The sequence below is a fragment of the Diceros bicornis genome, chromosome 1, assembly GCF_020826845.1.
Source record: "Diceros bicornis minor isolate mBicDic1 chromosome 1, mDicBic1.mat.cur, whole genome shotgun sequence".
Classification (NCBI taxonomy): Eukaryota; Metazoa; Chordata; class Mammalia; order Perissodactyla; family Rhinocerotidae; genus Diceros; species Diceros bicornis.
This window is the reverse complement of record NC_080740.1, coordinates 58,767,418-58,792,703: the sequence shown is the minus strand read 5'-3', so window position 1 is coordinate 58,792,703 and position 25,286 is coordinate 58,767,418. Positions and strand designations below refer to the sequence as shown.

The 25,286-nt window shown below is 33.6% G+C and overlaps 1 protein-coding gene across 3 annotated transcripts in view; it reads right to left on the bottom strand.

Moving 5' to 3' along the window:
* The window catches only part of ANKHD1 (ankyrin repeat and KH domain containing 1), a 119,425-nt gene that overhangs the window by 24,775 nt on the left and 69,364 nt on the right, over positions 1 to 25,286 (bottom strand). For all 3 annotated transcript variants that reach the window (XM_058541914.1, XM_058541950.1, XM_058541923.1), the window contains 9 exons: positions 20,688 to 20,775; positions 18,399 to 18,526; positions 18,025 to 18,168; positions 17,036 to 17,138; positions 7,592 to 8,350; positions 1,597 to 1,742; positions 1,319 to 1,430; positions 676 to 821; positions 29 to 171 (listed from right to left, as the gene is read on the bottom strand). In XM_058541914.1, the coding sequence (XP_058397897.1) occupies positions 29 to 171; positions 676 to 821; positions 1,319 to 1,430; positions 1,597 to 1,742; positions 7,592 to 8,350; positions 17,036 to 17,138; positions 18,025 to 18,168; positions 18,399 to 18,526; positions 20,688 to 20,775 (1,769 nt within the window). The remainder of the gene's footprint in view (positions 1 to 28; positions 172 to 675; positions 822 to 1,318; positions 1,431 to 1,596; positions 1,743 to 7,591; positions 8,351 to 17,035; positions 17,139 to 18,024; positions 18,169 to 18,398; positions 18,527 to 20,687; positions 20,776 to 25,286) is intronic.

Here is a 25,286-nt window from a genome sequence, read left to right as displayed (position 1 = left end):
AGTAATAAAATGAACAGGTGATAGATACCTTGAATTAATTTCTGCCCCCGCATTAAGCAGAATCTTAATGATATTAACGTATCCTCCAGATGCAGCTAGACTCAGTGGTGTATAATCAGACACATTTCTATGTTCTTTATTTGCACCTCGAGCCAGCAGCAAGTCTACCACCTACAAAGTAAAATATGAAAAGTGAAATCCAGTTTACACCAAGGGTTCAACTTGTAATGAAGGAAGCACAAAGAAATGGGACCTATAACTTCCTTGTCTAAATATCTGACATTTTAATTAGGCCTTAAATATTCAAATATCAGCACTAGAGAAATGGATTCAATTTCATATCGAGGAATTCAGAGCTTCAAAATCCCAATTATATTGAAGTAACAGGATGTCACTCTTTCTACTCATCTATTGTTGAGTGATCAATCTGCACTTCATATGTGTTAGGAATGTGGTTCATTCAGCCCTAATAAAGGTAAGGATAAAGAAAATTTTTATTTTGCCTACAGGGCAAGAAACAGATTCCTTAAAATGGCATTTACTATTCTCATTAAACTTGGTATAAAGACATGTCAAAACACATGCAAGTTTTATTCATGTAGCTAAATTAGTAAGCACATGCATATTTAAAATACAAGCAAAATGTTTACAAAATGAAAATTAACATTAACACACCTCCTGACGTCCACCAGAACACGCCAATGAAAGTGGAGTATCCTTAGTTCGTTCAGATTGTGCTTCTATATCTCCACCTTTATCCAAAAGGATTTCAACAACTCCAACGTGCCCTGCTGTTGCTGCCAGGATCAGTGGTGTGAAACCTAAGTCAGAAAATAAAAATTTCAAACAAATTTGTGTCTTTTACTTATTAAGCCACTGTTTTCCATTCTCTATTGTTTTAGTAGAAAAAGGTCTTTAGGGCAGATACTTGTAACCATTTAACATAAAACTGCTCTAAACCCTAACTTGTTAGTGACAAAAACCCATAAACACCTGATAAAAAGGAAACGTTAAGTCAAACAAAACTATTCAAGTTTATACTCACACTGAACTTTGATACCTTTGCATGCTCTACTTTCGGATTAAGGAGGAAGGCAACCACAACTTGATGTACTTCACTGATGATCTACAGTCTAATTTTTGAATTTCTGGAGAATAATTTGGCTTTGTAGATTAATAGATCTGCATATTCCTAATTGAAATATGCTTATCCATCTTTTCACTGAGATAGTTTAGGAACTACTTATCGATAGTGAAAAAACTAATTGTTTTCTGATGTAATTACATTCAGGCTTTATTTCTGATTGACATTTCTTACCTTTTTTGTCTCTGTGCTCAATTTTAGCATCTCGAGCAATGAGTACGGATACAAGTTCTTCATGACCACCTGCACAAGCTAGTGTTAATGCTGTGTCATGATTGCTCTCAGTCTAGAAGAAGAAAAAAAATAGGTTAGATTTTTTTGTTTGTTCACAACAGGGTTATCAACTGAAGAGCAAATAATATTTATTTTCATAATGAACGTACAATGATTACTTTCCTTTCCAAACAAAATCAGAATGTGCAAAATAAGTTTAAATAAAGCAATCTACTTACATGTGCATCAATGTCAACTGAAGGATACACAGGGGGCATAGAATGGGAAGCCACGTTGCTTGGAGACTGAGAACAGGGTTCAGGTGTAAGACATTCTGTGGTCTGAGAGGAACTGTTTGAACCAGTGGGCACTCTGCTACTCACAGCTGAAAAACAATATTCATATTGCTGAATTCTACTTAAAAGAGTAGTCATTTGTATACAGAAAAACACAGAAAACAGAAAATTCTATAGCAGTGATATAATGCAGTAGTTAAATCATAAGCTGCGGAGGCAGATGGACCTATGTTTGAATCCCAGTCCTACCAGTGACTTTCTGATCTTGGGCAAGTAATTTAACCTCTCTGAACCTCAATTTCCTTATATGTAAAACGGGGATGATAATAATAGTACCTGCCTTGTAAAGTTGTTGGAAAGACCACTTGAGATAATGCAGGTCAAATACTTAGCGCAGGTGCCTGATATTTAGTGCACATATAACAAATGGTAGCCTTTTACATTGTCAATAGGGAGAAAATACTTTCCAAAAAAAAAAAAAAAAGGAATTTTTATCTTAGTTTGTAAAAGACAATTAGATAAAAATATCCTGAAGATAATGCAAAAAAAAAACAAACAAAAAAAGAGGGAGGAGAACAAGTTAGAGTATTTCTCATAAATAGCAGAGAGTATGTGTTTTTAAAATTCAGTATTTACTTTGAAAATCTGCTAAAATGAATCAATGTCTGAAAAATCAAACTATTTTTAAAATGAACATTGGAACTTTTATTTGGGACCTCAAAATCTGGTGTGAAAACTGAGTCAATTGAAATTATATCTTTATGTCTCTGTATATTTCTTATGTTTCATAAGAGATGGAGTTTGCCCAATAGAAGGGGAAATAGGACCTATCTCAGAAGGATGTTGTGAGTTGTCTGTGAGATAATGTATAAAAAGCATTTAACACAGTGTTTGGTATATGGTAAGTGCTCAATAAATGTAATTTTCAGATATTTTATAGGACTTTCAGTACTATTATTCACTGTATTGAAAAATAAAAATGTAACTACTCACTCCAGAAAGAAAAAACTCAGAATAAAATATATAATCATTAATAATATAGAAAAAGACAACAAAGCTTCAGCGATGGCAATAACCTTCTATCACCCAGACTAAAGTCAATCAAAAACACATAGGTCTTAAAGGAAAATGCAAGCATTTCAAGTACTGGAGAATGTTTTCTCTCTAGAATCTTGATATTACTGGATCCCAATCAAGGATACTGATCACAACAAGTGTGAATGACTAACTTTAGTATGCTATTTCTTTAAATAACTTAGCAAATTTTAAGATGTTCAAATATGTTTCTAGATGAGCTATGCCTCCCTCCTCCTCACCAATATATAGAAAATCATCTTGACAATATGAATGTCTGCAGCTTTTGTCACCACATAAATATACATAATTTAAAAATCTCATTACAAATAGGAATGATTATTATGTATATTTGTTTCACCTATAAGAACACGTACGATGGAAACAAAGCTTTAAAAATTTTTGTCATTCAATGAATTAAAAGTAGATAGTATTTTATTATACCTCCTCAAAATAGATATGTTTGGAAAACAGCTCCAGAAAACAAGACAGTAAAGACTGATATACAGTACCTTTGTAATAATAAGATTTTAACAGTGGTCTCATAATCATTAACATATGCCTTATTAAAGAACTACTTTTCTATCATTATTACTTTTGTTTATTTATGTTATCTTTATTACTATGAAAAACATATATTTAAATTTTTTTAAATAGTTGATTAGAGTGCTATGCCAGAATGCGATGTTATAAAAGACTTCTTTACAGAGTTGGCTTTTAAAAAAATACTTTTGTGCATATAAAAGCTATATTACCAAAAATATGTTGTTACATCAATTACTGTACATTTTTGTACAACAGTATCCTAGAAACATTTTTCCTAGAAACATTTTTTCTCCTTATAACAATGACAATCAGAAACATTCCAGAGAAGTGACTTTAATAGGATGAATTACATACAAAAAGTTATAAAGATAAAACTAGAAAGTAGCAAAGAGTTAAAAGGTACATGTGGAATAAAGGTTTTATTAAGATAAAATTATACCAAGACTATGACATTTTCATAAATCCTAAAACGTTTCCTACCTCTGAACGAAAAGTCTCTGAAAATGACTAAGATAGGTCACTACTACAAAAGTCACTATATAATTCAAATTAAATTTATGCACCATCCTAAAATGGGGTGATAGAAAAACTAAGTGCAATACTCTACTTAATTCTTTACAAAATTTAAGATAGTTTTGTAGGCAATATGTAAGATAATAATAAACCTTACTATATAAAAATCTCAGACACTGGGTATACATAAACTATGTTGTGAGGTTTTAAGAAATTAAATCACTATAATCTGTTTTATATAACAGTAACTTTATTAAATAGTTCCATATAAATAAAAATCTATAAATAAAATACTAACATCTATTAGAAGAAATTATTATTTAAAGATATTTTATTGTAAATTCTCTCAAAAATAAGAGGATTTCCTAATTACTTTTTTATTCTTAAACCTATGTCGACTCCCACGGGATTACTTAAAGCCAGACACTTTTGAATTGGAATTTGTTTTAAGAGAGCCTATTAAGATGCCAACAACAGTAACAATGTGCTGAGGTCACAAAACTATATTAAACCTTACATGCACATCAAATCTTAATATAAAAATAATGGAAACTGTTATTTAACAGAATTTAGAAGTCTAAGGAAATAACAATATCTTTAATATAAATTCAGAACTTCAAGTTGAATTAGATGCTTACATATTCAACTGAGGTTCTTGAACCTGGCTGAACTGAATTTGAACCTTAAACACTTAGTAGCAACTTAATTTCCATAAGCCTCAGTTTTTCAACAGAAAAACAGGTGGGAAAAGGACCTATTTTATAAGATTATTATAAAAAGCCCATGAGATGATGTATATAAAGCATTTAGCACAGAGCTTGGTGCATGGTAAGTGCTCAATAAGTGTAAATAAACTGATATTAGTTGATTTTTAACCAATCTTATTTATATATTAAGAATGAAATTTTTTGGGCCGCCCCGTGGCTTAGCGGTTAAGTGCACATGCTCCGTTACTGGCAGCCCGGGTTCAGATCCCGGGTGCACACCGACGCACCGCTTCTCCGGCCATGCTGAGGCTGCGTCCCACATACAGCAACTAGAAGGATGTGCAACTATGACATACAACTGTCTACTGGGGCTTTGGGGGAAAAAATAAAATAAAATAAAGTTAAAAAAAAAGAATGAAATTTTTACTAGATGTTTCTAGAACTGCTCAATGGTCAAACCTATTTTGAACTTTTTAAAATTGCTTTAAATTTCCAGACCTTAGTTCTAGACATTTGAACTGAGAATCACTTGCTATTATGATAACTTCTAAAAGCCCAACACTTGCTTTCAGAAGAAAAAGACCTGAAGAACCATGCTCCCAATCCAGTTTACATACATTCTGTCTGGGACTATATCAGGTATGACACATATAAGACTACACATTAAAAGACTAAGTTAGTTAGCTAATCAAGTCACGACATTAATAAACTGTGTATCTAACCAATTCATTATCATGGCAAATATTTTGAGAGTAGAACAGCAATAAAGAAAAAAATACTCCTATATTTAAAGAGTGATATTTATTGCTATTATATATAGATATTCTCTAAAGTAAAAATTGTAAGATGTGCAATATTTTCTCCTTTATTAAATATGAGGGATGAGAACTAGATTTAATTTAGGTAAAATTAATTACATCTTTGGCCTGATCTATAATCCTACCAATATATTAATATATCATACAATTACGGAATTAGGTATTTACCTAATTCATCCTTGTCTAATTTCTTTCATCTTCAATTAAGAAAATTAAGAGAAACTCAGACTTAATAAAATAACATTTTTTAACGTTAAGTGAGACAGATCATCACTTGAACAAAGAAAATCTAATTACTGCTATATATTTTAGAACAGATAACCTTCATAAAAATGGAAGTTTTTTATATGAAGATAATTTTTGTATTTATCGGCTTATTTATAAGTTAAAGCTTATTAATAAAATATTGTACAATATGGTAGGCCAACTATCATTAGACATTAATGTCTAACAAAAAATTAAATTTTATTAGTTTATATTAACATTATATATAAATAAGAGATGTTATCTAACCAGTTTTCTGAAGTTTCATGTGAACTTTATAAAAGACCATTTCAATTTAACAAATACTTCAGTGAAATACGCAAAATTTGACCTCCCTTACAAGAACCATCTGTAAATACTACCATAAAGTGAATACCTACAAGTTCCCGTTAGAGCTGTTTCTACTTTCTTGAAAAAATAAAAAGGTCCTAAGTTACAACAAAACTAGATTGATCAGTAACGTGGATTTCATAACTGCAAACTGAGTTATTTAATCCGGAACATTATAATGCTATTTATAGAACTCTAAGTCTTAAAAATGTTACTCCCAGGACACCAGTTTCATTATTATTCATAATCATACTTCATACTCCAATATCTGCTTTAATTCAGATTAGAATTAGAACTATAAATGAACTATAAGAGTTTATTCATAATTTATAACAACTCTCAACGCTAATGACACAAAGTTAATTTGAGTTAAGTGGCTGTGGGCTGAAGATATAAAAACCCAAATTAAAGAATAAGGAATCTAACTCCTTAAAACATTTCCCAGAATTTTTATTTTCCTTATGGAAACTAAGACATTCCTCCTCTGCACAGTGACACCTATTACATATTAGAGGAGGCTCAAAGGTAGTATTACAATTCTATAACCACTGGAAGTTATACACATGCCCAATAAAATTCCTGATTTAAGTAATCTTATTCCACATTATTAAAGATTCAGTAAAGATTAGGAAGACTAAAGGCTAATAAAAGAAGAAAGGAAACTAGGATAGCATAATTGGGATGGGAAGAGGGGAGGAGAATATGACAAGAGGAAACAGACAACAGTAAGGAAAAAATGTTGCAATCAAGAGACAGAGGACTGGCCTGCCTTTGAATATCACTCCAGCTACATCTTAGTTCTTGGTCTTCATCCACTGTCAACAGCCATTCTGGCTGCATTTCTGAACTGGGCTCTCATGGAGGTGATACATTCACCAGCCATCTTTAGGAAGGTAAATGATTAATTGCACTGTTTTCCCACTGCTGCAAGGACAATGAAAGGGAAAGTAAACTTGTGCACCTCATTTCATATCTAGTTGTAATTTTCCACACAACAATAAACAGAAACATATACTTTAAGGTTACGGGCCTTTCTTTTCTTTTCCTTTTGTGTGTGTGTGTTTGTGTGTGTGTGTCCGTGTGGTGTCTGTGTGTGTGCTTTCACCAAGACAGTTAACTTAAAAATCCCAATCTCCAAATCATCATCAAGTTGATAATAATTTCAATGTACTTTACATCTTCTAAGCACAAATAGTATAACAGCATGGGAAGCTTACAGTTTTCTCTGAACATCCTTTTTAATTAGAAATATTTAAATAAAATCATAAATTAAGAAAAAGCAAGGTGATTTAGAATTATGATTTCCAACCATGAAAATCATTAGCAGGAAAATTTAATGTATAATCTTATGTGAATATTCTCTATAAAGAAATTCTACTTTGAGATCTCCTACCCAAGGCACAACACAGGGTGGCTTTGATACCAAAGGTCCAAAATAAAGGATCATGGTAACTTTATTTCTTTGCCTTTGCAAATAACAAAAAAGAGGAGGGGAAAACACACTTTTGTGTATTAGTGCTATTGAGCTTAGTTAAATTCTCTTCCAAAACACCTCAAGAAATGAGTCATTTTACAAAGACAGTTCTAAAATGGAAAAATACAAAGTTGGTGTTTTTGGAGGGTTATCTAAAGAAGTTGAGCACACAGATTAAAGAGAAATTATTACAGATATATTTCTTAACCCACCTGCTAGCAGGTCATCAAGAGTGTCGGTAAGCGTCTGGGCTGGAGTTGCAACCATTAGTCCTTCTGGTTCTTGAACTAACAGCCCCTGATCATGTCCAGTAATAGCAATCTGAGGCTGTCCTATAATCTGATGATTACCTGATACTTTCTGAAGTTCAAGAGAATTTGTCCCATTAGAACCTAAGTCACTGGAAAAGTTACACTCTGGAGATGATAAAGGCTGGGCTGGGACAAAATCAATTTGTTCTGCCGATGGTGGAGACTGTTGCTCATCATCAACATCATTATCTTTAAATAAGATTGTGTCAACCTGAGGTAACTCTGAAAAGTGATCCTCTGGGAGACTACCATCTCCTTCCCCTTCTGGGAAGACTCCTCTATGAGAGCACTGCTGGTGTAGAGATATTGTGTCTTTCTGACCTTTGGTTTCCAAGTATTCTTTGGTAAACTGCTGCTGTGTTTTCATCTGCAACTGCCTTTCCACTTTCTGCAGTTCTTTCAGTATTTTCTTCTTCTTCTGGACTTGCTCTTCTCTGTTCTTTTTAAGTTCTTCTATCTTATCTTTGTTCAGAGGTTCACCTTGAATTAACTCCAATGACTTAAGCTGTGCTTTTTCAATAGCACTAATTCTTTGTCCCAGTTCATTCAGCTTGCCTTCAGTCTCCTCTACTATGCATTCCAAAGGCTGGTATGGGTGAAAAGGTGGCAGTACGTCCTGATCTGCTACCTGCAGGGAACTGGACTTCTGCTTGGATGTACCTAAGCACATGAAAAATGTTTGAAAAAGTGCCATGCTAAAAAAAAAAAAAAAAAAAAAAAAAAATCAGCCCCCCCTCCCACACACATGAACCTCCCTCCCAAAACCCTTTCAATTAATGCTGTAGAATGAATGTTCAAAGATTCACACCAGTAGTAGATAAAGACTATACTCATCTATTTCACAAAGCACAAACTGGGATATGGCCAATTCAAAAAATGTGACAAAAAAAAAATCTAATCTTTAGGATAGGAGGATTTTGGAAATTAAGACAGGGGCAGGGAGAAAAAGAAATCAAAGAGGAAAGAATCTCAAAATTCTGCTTATTAGATTGGACTTTTTAAAGAACATCAAATCTAAAGCAGGATCAAAATAGTGTCAAGGATACCATTAATGTTAGCTTAATTGCCCAACTGTTCTTTTCACAATATTAACTGTGCAAGTACAGGTTACTACAAAAAACTATAACTTGTAGATCAAAGTAGCGAAAAGTGTTTTTTCAAGTTGCCAAAATGTTTCTGTTATTATATTAAAATATAATGTGAAATCAGTTTTTTTAAGACATATCCTTCTAAAATTTTTCATTAAATAAGTCTTTAACACTTCTGTACCTGAACACTATATTAAACTCACATCACAAAGGACAACTATTTTGAGTTTAAATAAACTCTTCACATAAAAGTCGGTGGGAGAAACAATGAATGTTACCTACGAGAAAATGATAACTTTCCATATAGGATTACTCACATTGACAGTCTATGTTAAAAATGAAGTAAATGTATATTATTTTAAGGTTTTGAATTGCACTTGCTATTCCCCTCATGACAAAATAATTGTCAGTAATAACAATCCTATCATCTGGACATAAAATAGAGGAAATATACAATAACTACTTTGAGGCAAATTCAAGACAATCTTCTTGTTTGGGAAAAACTGGGACTATCCAGAAATAAAAAGGAACAAACTACTGATACATCCTACAACATGGATGAACCTTGAAAACATGTGAAGCGAGAGAGCCCCGATACAAAAAAACCACATAATGTGCAATTCCATTTATATCAAATCTATAGAGAAAAGGCAAATCTATAGACAGAAAGGAAAGTAGTAGCTGCCTGGCTTATAGTGGTGAGAATGAGAATTGATCACAAACAGGCACGAGGGATCTTTTTGGAGTGATGGAAATGTTCTAAAACTCAATGGTGATGGTTACACAACTCTAAAATTACTAAAATCCCTTGCATTGTACATTTAAAATGAGTGAACTTTATGGTATGTAAATTAAACAACAATAAAGCTGTTTTAAAAAAAGAACTGGGGGGCGGGCCCCGTGGCTTGGCGGTTAAGTACTCGCGCTCTGCTACTGGCGGCCCGATTTCGGATCCCGGGGGCGCACCGACGCACCGCTTCTCCGGCCATGCTGAGGCCGTGTCCCACATACAGCAACTAGAAGGATGTGCAACTATGATGTACAACGATCTAATGGGGGGGCTGTGGGGGGAGAAAAAAAAGGAGGAGGATTGGCAATGGATGTTTGTTCAGAGCCAGTCTTCCTCAGCAAAAAGAGGATTAACACGGATGTTAGCTGAGGGCTGATCTTCCTCACAAAAAATAAATAAATAAATAAATAAATAAATAATAAAAAAGAACTGGGTAAGAAATAGTTGTCTACTCTTTTGGATTGCAGTCAACATATAGGAATTATATAGGTACCTTAAGAATTTTAAAAATAAGATCATTCTATGCACTCAAAATGATTCTCAAGTCCAAAGGAAAATAGTCACCCATTAGATATTAAAATACTCTGAATTGCAAGAGGGTGACAAAACCACCAGAGAAAAAAATCAGCGATTCAACTGCTATTTTGCTAAGATAGGAGATATCAAAACTGCAAGTGGTTCAAACATCTGTAACATGTTATTATTACCGAAAAAGTCTAACAGGTTTTCCCCTAGATACTGTCGTTAACAACGTCAAAAGACCACAGTTCCAAAATCACTGCAATCACTTTAAGACTTAATTATTCTTTAAAAGCAAACTTCAGCAAAATGTATTGTCTATACTCAATTTTATACTTCTATCTGAGCAAAGTGGTGGAGAAAGACTTGATTCTTTCAGAGCAAAAGCTGTTAGATGTGTGAGATAATTTTATAAATAAGATCACATAGGAATCCATGGTTTATTGGCTCAAAGTACCTAATGACAATCAAACGATAAGAAAAGGGAGGATAGGGGTCGGCCCGATGGCGCAAGTGGTTAAGCGCGCGCACTCCGCTGCAGGGGCCTGGGGTTCGCCGGTTCGGATCCCCGGCGCGCACGGATGCACCACTTGTCAAGCCATGCTGTGGCGGCGTCCCATATAAAGTAGAGGAAGATGGGCACGGATGTTAGCCCAGGGCCAGTCTTCCTCAGCAAAAAAGAGGAGGATTGGCAGATGTTAGCTCAGGGCCGATCTTCCTCACAAAAAAAAAAGAAAAAGAAAAGGGAGGTTAACTGCAACAAATAGCAAATGTATAAATCTGCTAGCCCAGCAAGGAAATCTTCAGTTGTGTAATAAATTCAATGACATCAGCAAAGTAAATTTAGAAGTTCTGCAAAGATTGAATGCTCCTTTAAACATTCATTAATTTCAAAACACCCTTGTATAGTTGCGATGTTAATTTGTATTTAAGATTAAGGAAAACTAGGTAAGAGTTCAACACTAACCAGACTGGTAATTATATGACCACACTGGACATTCACAGATTTAAAATCTTATAAATAGTAAGATAATTCAAAATAAGACTAGAATTTTGAGGACAGTAACACATAGGAATGGCCCTATCTTGTTAACAAATAAAATTCAAAAAGCTCAGAACACAGGATTACTAAGGGTAACTTATTTAATTGAACATAGAGACTATAAGCCCAGAACATATGTAGTAGGAAAAATAGAGGATGGTGAAAGTAATACAGAAGGCAGGTCTTCCCAAAATAGCCAGTGGCTGAGTATCCGTAACCATGGAGTTAGTGGGACTGCCTAGATACACATCAAAGCACTAACCCAAGCTATAACATCAAATATAAACCAGGTTGGTGAAAAACAAACAATGTCACCTAATTATTTCTAGAAGCTGAAGCAACACCTTCAATTTTGGGGACAAGTAGAGAATGTGACAAGTGTCCTTTTAGCAACAAAGTTTTCAGTAGATAGGAAGGTAGTAGTATAAGACGCCAGAAAAATAAAAGACTTCCATCTCCTCCAAACATCTCCCACTGTCAGATACAAATAAATAAGTCTATTCATTGGTAGCACTGAGTGACATCATAAAGTACTATTTAGGAACACAGGTAAAGTCATCTTTTTGGTTTGATTTCTATCCTACTTCCTCACTTTTCACCTTTTCTCCATTAATAAAACTAGAAAACATTTTTAATGGGAAACCATGATATAGAGACAGCTTAGAATATGGCCTTTATTTTTTTATGGGCAGTGAGAGAATGAGGTGGACATATACTTGTCAAATATTTAGTTTAATACTAAATGAGTTTAATTCTATCAATCATTTTTGTGTCTAAAATAATTAGTACATTGTGCAAAGGAAAAATAATGGCCATAGGAAAAAATATATGACATACATGATCTAGATTTGGTTTCATATTTCCTTACTTGGTTTTGTCTAATCAAATTTAAACCTTGTTCTGCAACTCCTTTGCTTTCTTACATCACCACATAGCACTTTACTAGAATGATTTTTAAACAGCATTCCCAATTGGGTCTTAAGTAGAAAAAAAGGTTGATGAAGTAGAATTGAAAATAATACAGTTCATCAAATATAGTACAGTATATATTATCTAATGGAATTTGTGTTTGGATAAATAGACGTATATTGTGTCCTGGGTTTCAATATAAAATATTTCTTCTTGTGGTCACAGTAAAAAATGAAAGTCACTGGGCTAGAACTGACTCATTTTTCTTTATGCTTAAATATCTGGTCTCAAATTTCCCAAAGTAACAAGGGCATGCTATACATCTTTAACATAGTAAGGTTAACCAAGGGTGTCCAAAAATAGACCATCTGTGTTACATGCTAACAGATTAATTCAACAGTTTGCCTTTTACTATAAGCAGTTATGTTAAAAGATATTATTAAATTTGGGCGTATATAAATCCACATAAGCATGATTACATAATGGAAATCTACTAAACTAGAGAATATTATCAGTAAAATTTCCAGAGGAATACTCAATTCCATTCACTGTACATAAAATTTCTCTATACAGTTTTAATGATTTGATATAAAAATGAGAACTTTTCATATTACCTACTCCAATAAACAACTCTGGGATATAAAGTAGCATATTAATTTAATTCTTACTTTACATTTGTATTTGTTTTCGATCTTTTTCCCACTATTCTAGAATACCACTTCTTGAGTAATTTTTTAAAACATCCTTTCTAATCATAACATCACTTTTCTTAAAAATTCTTTTTAAGTTTCTTCTGCCTTCAGAATAATCTATATTCTTAGCCTGACATTCATTAATTTATTCAACAAATATTTGAACATCTAGCACAAGCAAGGCATAGTGGACCACACAAAGATGAGCACCAAAAACTCTGCCCTTGAGGAGCTTACAGTCTAAAAGGGGAGATAAAGATGTACAAATCCAAACATAAGGATAAAGCCAAGGGTTGGCAGGCAGGGAAATGAGGTGGGGTACAGCATTGCTGATGGGAGCATAAACTGCTTACAGCCATTGTAGAGAGCAAATTTGTAGCACTTTGTCAGATAAACATTATGTATTCCTATGACAGGCAATTCTGCTCCTGAGTTTACCCCAAAGAAATTCTCACAGATCAATAAGGGGGAGAGGGTGCAGCCCCATGGCCTAGTGGTTAAGTTTGTTGCTCTTCACTTCAGCGGCCTGGGTTCAGCTCCTGGGTGCGGACCTACACCACTCGTCGGTGGCGGTGTTATGGTGGCGACCCACATACAAAGTAGAAGACTGGCACAGATGTTAGCTCAGGGCGAATCTTCCTCAGCAAATAAATAAATAAATAAATAAAATAAAAATCCTGAACAAAATATTTAAAAAAAAAAAAGATCAATAAGGGGACTGCACCAGGATTTTCATCACAGCATTGTCTGTGGTGGTAGGCAATGAGAGGCAATCTGGGTACCCAACACCAGCAGAAACGACAAGTAAAAAATGGAGGCTATATAGAGTGAAGCACTGTACCGCAGGTAGAAAACAATCTAGAGGTAGACACATGGATAGACCTTAAAAACAGTGTTGAGTGAAAAAAGTAAAAAAGGAAAGTATCTATAGCACAATACCATTTATGTAAATTAAAAATACACACAGGGCCGGCCCCGTGGCTTAGCGGTTAAGTGCGCGCGCTCTGCTACTGGCGGCCCGGGTTTGGATCCCGGGCGCGCACCGACGCACCGCTTGTCCGGCCATGCTGAGGCTGCGTCCCACATACAGCAACTAGAAGGATGTGCAACTATGACGTACAACTATCCACTGGGGCTTTGGGGAAATAAATAAATAAATAAAATTATAAAAAAAAAAAAAAATACACACAAAGTAGTAAACATTTTATAAGAACTTGTAAGAACAAAAGAATCTGCACATCAAACACACTGGAATGATTGTCTACAGGGGAAGTAGGGAAATGGAAAGAGAGATATAAGGGAATACAAAAAACCAAGAGAGGAGCCATTATGACAAAGCAACAGGAATTGAGTATGATTAACTCAACCTTCCACACTTGAAGTCCGAAGGGGAGGGGAAGGGGCAGGAGTGACCAGAGCCAGAAGGACAATCCAATAAAGTACTACAGGAGTTCAGAGAAAAGAAATTACTCCTCAAGACGGCTTGAGGTGCACATAAAAGATGTGTTTTGTTTATCCCGACATCATTTTAATGCTTTGCAACAGATTAGTTCTAAGTTGCCCAACCTGCAGAGGATAATCATGAGTCCTCTCTTTTAGAATCTCTGTAGAACCAGTTACAACAAAACTGGTAAGATGCAACAAGTGGCTTCAATCAACAAATTTATTTACAAAATTGAATTTAGAAAGGCAAAGGTTTGATATTACCCACCTGAATATTAATAACTATAGTTAATAAAGGTAAATAATGCTATAATACTGAGCATATCACTCTCACCTAGTTTCACATTTTGTTTATAGAGGTGATGCTGACGCCTCTGTGAGACGCCACCTAGAATCTTGGATCCTTGAAAACCCAACAATGGATAAGTGAGATTAGTTGCCTAAATTAGGAGAATATGGGTCAAGATGTATGGAGTCTGGACAAATGGTGCACATGGGTCATGAAAGAAAAGAATATCTGATTAGGATATGTATAAAACACCTGGCTAAGATTTAAGGGCATGAACATATTTTAAAAGGATGCAGATATGAATAATGGAAAGACTTCAGACAGGAGTAAAATGTTGTAAGAACTTGAAAAGATGATTGCTAGAAGAGGAGAGTCCTAGAGAGTAAGAATACTTCCTCCATCCCTAATCACATATGTAATATACATATAATCTATGGACTTAGAAAAAACAAAAACAAAAGGGTCAAACAGCAATTTCATCACTCAAAGGAACTTCTCTAGAGACCTAAATGATAAGTTTTAAGGAGAAAAAGCCACTTTAAGGAGAAAAAAGTAATAATATATCTTTAGTAATTTAAGATAGGGTTTTCTATCTATCCAGGTGATTCAGTGTGTACTTTTACGTCATCAACTGATTTTTCCTAATTCATAGTGATATAATATTCTATGATGCACATGATCTATACTAAGGTGACATCTTAACACAATGCATTATCACAGTTTGATCCTGCATAAATAAATATTAGTTTGGCAGTGCCACTTGGCAGCTGGCAACAGCAAGTGCCCAAGTGTCTAGATACAAGTGTTAATTTTTTCCTTCCTAATAATTTAGTAAAATGAAGATTCCCTAAAAGGTTAGTTCATTTTTATACTGGTAAGCAATAAAACACCAAAGTGAAGAAAATAAGTGGACACTCAGTAGAAAAAGGTATTTCAGTAAGCAAAAATATGATTACTCACTTGAGTAACAACCTAAAAAATCACTACCCAAACATTTCAGTTGACTTACATATTAAATCTAAATTTTAAAATTCTTTTACTTCCTCTCTGCACATACCATATCCTTCCTAGCTTATTTCTTGGTTATATTGTGGCTCTGGGTTAATAATACATTTTTTTTTTTTTTTTTGTGAGGAAGATCAGCCCTGATCTAATATCCTTGCCCATCTTCCTCTACTTTATATGGGACACCGCCACAGCATGGTTTGACAAGCAGTACATCGGTGCGCGTCTGGGATCCGAACTGGCGAACCCCAGCCCTCTCAAGCTGAGCACGTGCACTTAACTGCTGCACCACTGGGCGGGCCTCAATAATACATTTTTTCAATGCTTTCTTATTTAGTACTGTATTTCCCTAGCCCAAATTACTACAGTTCTCTGTAGGGTATAGCCAAACAAAAAACAACAAAAACAGAGGCATTTAGGTTTAAATATTTTACTAAAGGCTGTCAACCAGTTAGGATACTCAAATTTCTTAACAAGTACAAGCTTAATTTGCTTTTTAATTGTTAAGATTAAAAAAGAGCAGTCTTCATTTTCTGAAAAGTTTGAACAGCTAGGTGTCCAATGGAAAACGGCTATAATTAGCTTAAGTCAGAGAGACTACAGGTATTTTATCTGAGAAATTAACAGTTTAGAAATGAAGTAATCCATGGTGAAGGCCCTCAATACTCTAAATTACTAAAACTGACATAATTTGAAAGAAGCTTCTGTTTGCTGCTAGAATAGTTACCCCTAACCAATCTTTCTTAAATCATAGTTTTAAAGATACTAATATATACCTATATACCTCATTGTGATTACAAAAATCTAGGACTTGATTTATCATATACTGAATGAAATATGCTCATAAAGTTCTTTTTATGTAGTTTTTAATACCTTACGTATTACCTATTTTCTTTATTTCAGAGAACTCAGATATGACAACTATACATGATTATCAAGTAAAGGTACTTTATATCTATAAATAAAAAGCAGAAAAGTATCAGAGCTCATAAACTTGAGTCCTTTAAATAGTGTATATTCCTTATTAATATTCACTTGGGTATTATTTATATACTTTTTGATAGTTATTTGTCCAGGTTCACATACTGAGAGATGTAAACCCATTATATTCAGCATTACATGAAAGAAACTAAATGTAATTCTTAAACTTCTCACTCACTGAATTGAATCAATGCTACTAAGACTTAACTAGACGGCAAACACACATTTTCATTCCTCATATTATACTATTGTTCAGCTAAAAGAATCGTCAAATAGAAAATGAATGTCTGATATATTTTTGCTACTTTAATATAATCAACAATTTAGTATGCTTAAGTATTTTCATCTGTGCCAGATGGAAACTACACCTAGCAGTACCTTAACATTTTAAGAAGTCATTTTTCCTATTACTTATGTCTTTTGTATTTTAAATTAGTCTGTAAGACAATTAGCATTTGTCAGAATTACCTACCTCAATTAATCCTGGGTACACAGTAACTGTGTATCATTAAACCTAAAGTACTTTTATTATTTAATTAATTAGGTGATAAAAGACTCATTTTTAGGAAAATAATTCAATAACTAACCTTTCTGTACTCCTAAAAGGGCAGGAGAGTTCTCCTGTGAAGTTCTGTCAGGTTCCTGAGGAGGTACAACCATGGCGAGTGTATGCATTGGTACACGTGGAACCTAAAAAGTCAACTCAGAAAAAAAAAATCTCAGACCAAAGAATAAAACAAAGGTCTATAAATCAAACAGAGATCCTATTTAAGATTTTCTTCATATACTACCAAATTCACTTTTTTGTTTCTTAAAAAAAAAAAAGCCTTTACCAAGGAATAATTTCTGAGAATACTGATTGGGCAAACTCAGGTAATCTGCACAAAGTCAATGATTTAAGCTAAATGGAATTAATATTACTCTCTTGTTAAAGAGAAAGGCTTGTTGGTTTCAATTGTACAAGTCATATATTCACTGGCCAATTTACCCTTGTTCAAACTCTATATGGGTCAAAAAAAAAATCAAACACGTTTCCTGAATTGGGGTATTTTAGCAGGTCTCAGGATAACTGTAGAAAAGAACTTCAGATTTCACTGAACTTTATATACTTAGTATACTCTCCATATTTTTAGCTAGGTTTAAAAATTACCTTAATGAAATTTTGGTGCATATACCCTGATTAACCATATTTTCCTGGTTAATAAAAGTAGCTATCTCGAGGATAATTAATACTATCTTGGGAGGTATTAAGGGAAAAACTTTCTCTTAGGTCAAGATTATGCTTAATGTCGTCGTTAAAAAACAACCTTAAAGGCCTAGTTGTACTAAGATGACAACTTGGAATATTTATATTTGATATTAAGAGTTTTTTTAAAAAACACTATTTTTAGTAAATAAAATAAAAAAATTTCCATGTACTCTTTTGAAGAAAATAAATCTTAAAGAATTTAGGATCATGTTTATTTCAATACATAATAGAAAAGAAAGACAAAACATTTTGCTTAAAACTAATTTTAAACAAAAATTCCCAATTTGAAGAAGATTTATATTTACAAATAAGCCTGTTTCACATTACCTGAGATTGATCTTGAGAAGGTGGGGTAAGCTGAGACACATCTGTGGTAGGAACTGACAGAACGTTGTTTGGATAATCCAATAGATAAGAAACAACATTAGTATGGCCACCTTTTGCAGCTTCAATGAGCATTGTTGAGCCATCCTGAGAAAAATCGACACCATAATTGGTTATTTGTAAATTTCTTCATATAACTATACACATTTAGTTTCTTCGAAGCTTATATAAAATCAAAACTCATTTAAACAGTAATGAATGTTAAGCACTAACAGTAATGAATATTAATAATATTAAGCACTAAAAATACATTTTTAATATATTTTAATAATAATGTATATATTATTTATTTAATTACTTATTTTTAAGTAGCATACCTTGAGTCGATGAGTAGGGTCAGCCCCATGAGCCAAGAGTAACTCAACAACTGCCAGGTGACCTCCTGCACAGGCCAGTGACACTACTGTATGATCGTTATTGGCTGTAGCCCTATTCACATTGGCACCTTCAAAGAAAAATAAACAGCAATCTTAGCAAAAGTTGGAATCAAGCCAGTTCACAGATAATATCATTTTAAAGATTTTTTTTGAAGTACAACAAAGATACAAAAAAAGTGCACAAATCATAAGTGTACAGTTTGAAATTTTTTCACAAAGTGAACACACCTGTGTAACCAGCACCCAGATCAAGAAACAGAACACTTTCCACATACCAGAAGTCCCACCTTGTGCCCCCTCTTTCAGTCACTACCCACCCCTCCAATTGTAGCTACTATCCTGACTTCCAAACTGGTTTTAGTTTTTGAACTTTATATGAATGAAATCATACAGTGTACTCTTTTGTGTCTGGCTTCTTTCACTCAATATAATATTTGTGAGATTCATCCACATTGTTGCGCGTAGTTGTAGTTCGTTCATTCAATATCACTTTTAAAATGGAAAATCTAGAAGACTAAGATTAATAAATATATACACGTTAACGTAAGAATCAACTAATACCATTGTATGTAACTTTCAAAATGTTTCAAAGACATTTTTGATCTACTTCTAGAAAGTGGCAAGACAGCCAGGTCTCAAAGTAGAGAAAACTGATTTTTTAAACTATTTAAGAGAAATATAATTCTTCATATTGTATATTTTAAGAATCAGAAGAACCTAGATATGAAGAGAAGACATAAGATTATCCAAATATGTTATCTGAAAGGTTATTTAGTGAGTTGTTCAATAGCTTTGTTTAATACGACCTGAAGAAAATCTAAATGCACAATCTTTTCTTAGCCTCTTTTCTGAAAAATTTTTGACCCCCAGAAAAAAGAACTGGTTTTTATAGCTCAACTATCTTTTACAATCCCAAAAGGGCTCAACTAGATAGTTAAGACTATAGCAATATTTATTCTTCCTTAATTCCAGACATTTTATGAAGAGAAAAATAAACCTATGGGTAAATCTACTATTAATTTAATTTTCAGAAATATCTAGTTGAACCTAATCCTAACTTGCCAAAAAGTACCTTTTGGGAAAGGCAAGGAACACCAATAAACATCCTTATTTTAGCAACATGAGATTATTTTTAAAGTTGTTAATAATAAATTAGATGGTGTGTTGTTTAGGAGTTACTATAGCCTAGAAAGGCTATAATCAATGACAAGCCTGATTATAAGCTTAGCAGGGTAGTTGTTGGGTATGATTAGGTAACCTCTTCAGTAAAGGAGCATGAGAGAACTCCAAAGGTTATCCAACTGTTTATTACTTCTGCGTGGTTGAGGTAAATAGCTTTTATAGACTATGTTATAACATTATGTAAATATACGCCTTACTTTGTAGCAAAAATGTGATATGAAGAAAATAAATCTAGTTTTATCCAATTAAAGAAGAAAACAAGTATATTTAAAACGATAAAATCTTACACTGCATTCTTAACGGCACGAAATGTCAGAATGCTATTGGACTGTAGATATAAAATTTTATTTTAATAACATGACATCACCTGAGTGGCCTTTCTTTGCATTTTCCCTCCTATCCTAGGATTTTTCATCAGATGCCAGAGTACCTCTAACACTATACACCGAGTTAGGCTGAACCAAGTGAAATTGCCGATATTACCATTTTTGATGTATAAAATGACAATTTTATATGGTTCAACCTAATATGGCTTCAGCAGCATTTCACTGTTCTATAGTAAACAGTCTTGAACTACCTCTTCATCCATCATTTGAACTTCTTTGCCTAAATGCATTCCAATAATAGAGTCTCTAGAGGAATATAAAAATAATAAATAACATCCTTATATACTCAGTTAATTCAACTGTACCATAAACAATAGTAGCAGACTTTCTCCCCCCACCCCTTCCAGCAGAAGTGCCTTATCATTAAGTGCTGAACAATACTGTATCTACTAAATATAGCTGGACATTTTACATTTGGCTTTTCTAACTTTTGGGAAAAACCGTATGCTATTTGGTTGATGAAAACTTCAAACTCAAAGCTAATAAAGATCTCAGTAGGTACCTCACTAACTCTATGCTTACTAAATAAAAGACAGCAACAAAAGACTAGAATACAATACTTATACTGTAGGTAAAGTAGTTTTAATACAAATTGCAACAGTTCAGGAATTTTTTTCAGAAATTGTAGCCTCGTGGAAATGATCACTTATACTTTCTTTACCTTTGCTAATAAGAAACTGCACAGTGCACAAATGACCAGCTCTTGCGGCTTTCATCAAAGGTGTTCTTCCACCTTCAGATTCATGTTCCTATTAAAGAAACAAGAAACAATCCATCGGTGCCAATTCATTAACCATCTATTTTAAATACTTAGCACCAATGACATAAGAAATAATGAAGATTTAATACTTACTCAGTGTAGCCACTTACGCTACCTACCTCAATTCCTCCAAAATATAGAATTGATTTCAGTCCAAACCAGATGGTGTAACTTTTTAAGGGCAAGTTCAGTTTTGCATACCAAACTATAACTATTAAAGATGATATGTACTTATGTTTAGCTTGATCCCCAAAGAGAAATAACTGCATTTTTCTAATCCTAAAGTTAAAAAGAGATTTTCCTAACTACTCATCTGAATTGTGAAAAAGGAAACGTAGCCTTGTGAGGTGATTAGGAGGATCCTGACCTGATCATATCAGAAGCAAATAAGAACTCTATCGTAGGATAGAAACCAATCATTGAAGAAACACACTATGGTATTTCAAGAGTAAAGGGAAAAGGAAAAATAAAAATACACTAATGAGCGGGTATTTTTTAGAGTAGAAATTAAATATTTGAATAGTCAAAGGCAAAACAAGCAGTCTTATAATAGCAGAAAGACTGTTATTCTTTCTAGGAAGTTTGCTAGCAAGAGGAATGAATGATAAAGCAGCTTCCAACCATCCTAATATCAAATGCCACTAAAAAGAGCTTGCTTCTGTGGTAAGTAGTACCATCTGTTGAGAGAACTGCGAACTCTTATTACAATCATCTACGTATTAAAATGTAGCTGATACATCACTTCTATGAAAAGTTCTCTCATTTATCCTCTCTTTCACTATGTATGCAAATATTGATTTCTGTTGTTCTGGTCCTCTTTTGTTACTACGAAAAACTTAATAAAGAACAGTGATTAAGTCAGGTTTTATTTCAGCTCCATTCTTCTAATTAACTCAGAATCCTTTAGCCACACAAAGACAACTTAAAAATAGTGTGTTCTGCCAAGAGAATACAATTTAGTCTATTTACATAACTATATCTGATCTACAACTTAGGCAAACTAACAGTGAGAAATTAGATTGTCAACCCAATGGAAACTTTAAACTGGACTGCAGTGACAGGAATTTCACTGTTTTTTCCCCCAAATCTTTATAGTGTAGAATCTCTCAACCTCCTTATAAACATTAGTTTATGCTTTGACTTTTTAATTGTTATGCATATTGATTAAACAACAATCTTTATTAACTCAAAGGTATGGAAGAATGAATAACTATAGATAATGCCAAAATAATTTGGCTTTAGAATGGATTTTGAATTCACATTTAAATGCAGGTAAACTTAACATTCTGCCAATTTACTTCAATATACACCATGAAGATCTTACTCAGGAAGACCTAGAAAGTTGTTTGTCCAGTTTTTCCATCTGACTTATTTCTTAATTATCATTACAATCAACTACACACTACAAATAAATTGCTCCTTTAGCAACTTGTTATTTCCCCTCCTGCCTCAGGGCCTTTTGCTCAAGCTGTTCTCTCTTCCCTGAAACACTTCTCCATTAACTCCTTTTATTCCGTCACATCTCAGATCAAGTGTTATTTCCTCACGGAAGACCTCCCTGAAGTTTCTGACTAGATCACTCTTCCTATTATTGACTTACAGCTCCATGAACTGCTCCTTCATAAGTTCCAATCACGTACTAGTTTGTGGAACTATTTGGTTAACATGTCCCCTCTACTAAACTGTAAGCTCCATGGGAACAGCAAGTGTGTCTATTTTTGCTTACCATTATATATATACCTAATGTCCAAAACAATGACGTGCTTGAATACTGTTTACCAAGCAGGAACCTAAGCATAACTGACCTCTCAAATCTTCCCTCTCATAGGGCTGAGGTTTGAAGTTTTAATTTTCTACTAAGTAAATAAGAGAAAGAAAAGTTAATTTAACAAGAAATTAATAGTAGGAGCTAAACTTAGAATAAGACATTCATTATCTGCATTTGATAACACATTATTACTAGAACATGGGTGGGCAATACTAATGTCACTGTTCCTTTTCCTTTCTTTCTTATCTCTTAAGTCTGGTAATGACACTCATCAACATAACTAGGTCCCATGAGTAGTGGCAAAGACAAAAGATTTTGACAGCCCTGCTTTCAAATAAACTTTTAAGTAACTGTTAATTCTGTGTATGTAAAATGTTACCATAGCTGTTAAAAGAAATCAGAAAGTACAGTCCCAAGATCTTCACCCCAAGTCAAGTTTCAAAATTCAACATACTAATAAAATTTCTGAAATAAAAGGTGTGAAAAGCTACCTATTTAATTTTCCTCCCTATAAAGATACACTCATTCCTTTGGTTTTGAACAATATTAATTATGTTTGAGAAAATGGTTGGTAAAACAATGCCACAAGTGTATAATGTATTTACAATATTTTATTTCCTAAAATTAATAATGTATATCCCACAACATATATCGTTTGTCCCAAAATATCTGACCACTAAATCCTTCCTTTAAAATAGGAATCAAATTTGTATACACTACTTACTTATGAATGTTGGGTTTATTAGTACAGCCAATATTTGTTCAAGACCAATAAAATTTTAGGATATAAGTTATTTATGATTTTTTCCTTCATAAACACAGAAAATTATTTTCCAAGGCTACAAATTTAGATATTGTGCAGTTTAACATTTCTTCTTTTTCTGTTCTTGGGAACAGCTAGAATAGAGGGATTATCTATTCCTTGAACATTTGGTAAAACTCACCTATAAATCAAATCCATCTGGATCTCTTGCTTTCATTGAATGGCTGATTTTAAACTACTGATTAAATTTGTAATATAGTATTATTCTATTGAGGTTTTCTAGTCTTGAGTCAATTTTGATAATTTATATATTTATAGAAAAAATCAGTATTCATTTCATCTAAGTATTGATTGTTCACACAATTACCTTACAAATTTTAAAGATCTCCACTGTATCAAATAGTTACAACTCCCTTTAAGTTTCTATCATTTACTTGTGCCTTTCCCCATTAAGAAATAAAATCAGTCTGGCTTATTTTATCTATTTCAGTAGTTTTTTTAAATCAGCTGTTAATTTTGCTTTACATCCATATTTTCTTCTTTTCTATCTCTATTTTTTGTTGTTTTCTATTCTATTAACTTTTGCTTTTATCTTTTATTTCTTTCATTCTTTGTGCTGTTGCTCTTTTATTAGCTTTATTTATTTTCATTTTATATATTTTTTATATAATATACTATATATATAATTTTCCTTCTAAGGACCACTTCAACTGTATCCTCTCACCCAAGACTTAACATGTAGATTTTGTGATAATTTCTACTTTGTAACTTTTACTATAATTGCCTATTTACCCCAAGAATTATGTAAAAGTATTGTTCTTCATCTTCTAGATGTATGGAGTTTTTAAAAAAAGGCTTTATTGTTGATTTGTCATGTTTTTTTGTGTGTGTGTGTGAGGAAGATCAGCCCTGAGCTAACATCCATGCCAATCCTCCTCTTTTTGCTGAGGGAGACTGGCCCTGGGCTAACATCCGTGCCCATCTTCCTCTACTTCATATGGGCCGCCGCCACAACACGGCCTGACAAGCGGTGCACTGGTGCGCGCCCAGGATCCGAACCCAGGCCGCCAGCAGTGGAGTGCACGCACTTAACCGCTATGCCACGGGGCCAGCCTTGATTTGTAATTTTTTTCTTTTGGGAGGGGGTGAGGAAGATCAGCCCTGAGCTAACATCTGCCAGTCCTCCTCTTTTTGCTGAGGAAGACTGGCCCTGAGCTAACATCTTCCTCCACTTTATGTGGGACCCACCACAACGTGGCCTGACAAGCCGTGCGTCAGTGCATGCCCAGGATCCGAACCCAGGCCGCCAGCAGCAGAGCACGCGCACTTAACCACCACGCCACAGGGCCCGCCCCCTTGATTTGTAATTTTAAAGCAAGAGAAATTAGAGAATGTAGTCCATATGATTAAGGAGTTTGGGGGTTGTTAAAGACTTTTTTGTGGCCTAAAACATGGACAAGTTTTATAAATGTTCCATGTACTGGAAAAGAATATATAGCATATTTATTGGAAGCAAAATGCTAGCTCTCAATTTATAAGAGCAAACGATCTTTCTATTCTTAACAATTGTTTTATCTGTTTGATGTATCAGTTTCATAGAGAAGTGTGTGAAAAAAATCCTACCACTACAAATGTAGATCTATTTTTCTTATAATTTTCTATTTTATTTGGAGGGTAGATTGTTACTTACCGATTAGTAACTCATTGTTATAGCAGTTGGAGGAGCATTTATTTATTTCTAAAAATGCTTTTGGTTTAAAATTCCATTTTGTCTGATATTAATATTGCCTTACATAACTTTTTCCATCACCTTGTCAACTTTTCCCTGTCATTGGGCTCTAAGTTTGTCTCCTAACAGCAGTATTTGCTAGGTTTTGATTTTGAATCTAATTCAAAAGTCTCTCCCTTTTAACAATTGAGTTCAATAGGTTTATATTTGTTCTGATTACTGATATATTTTTCTAAAAAA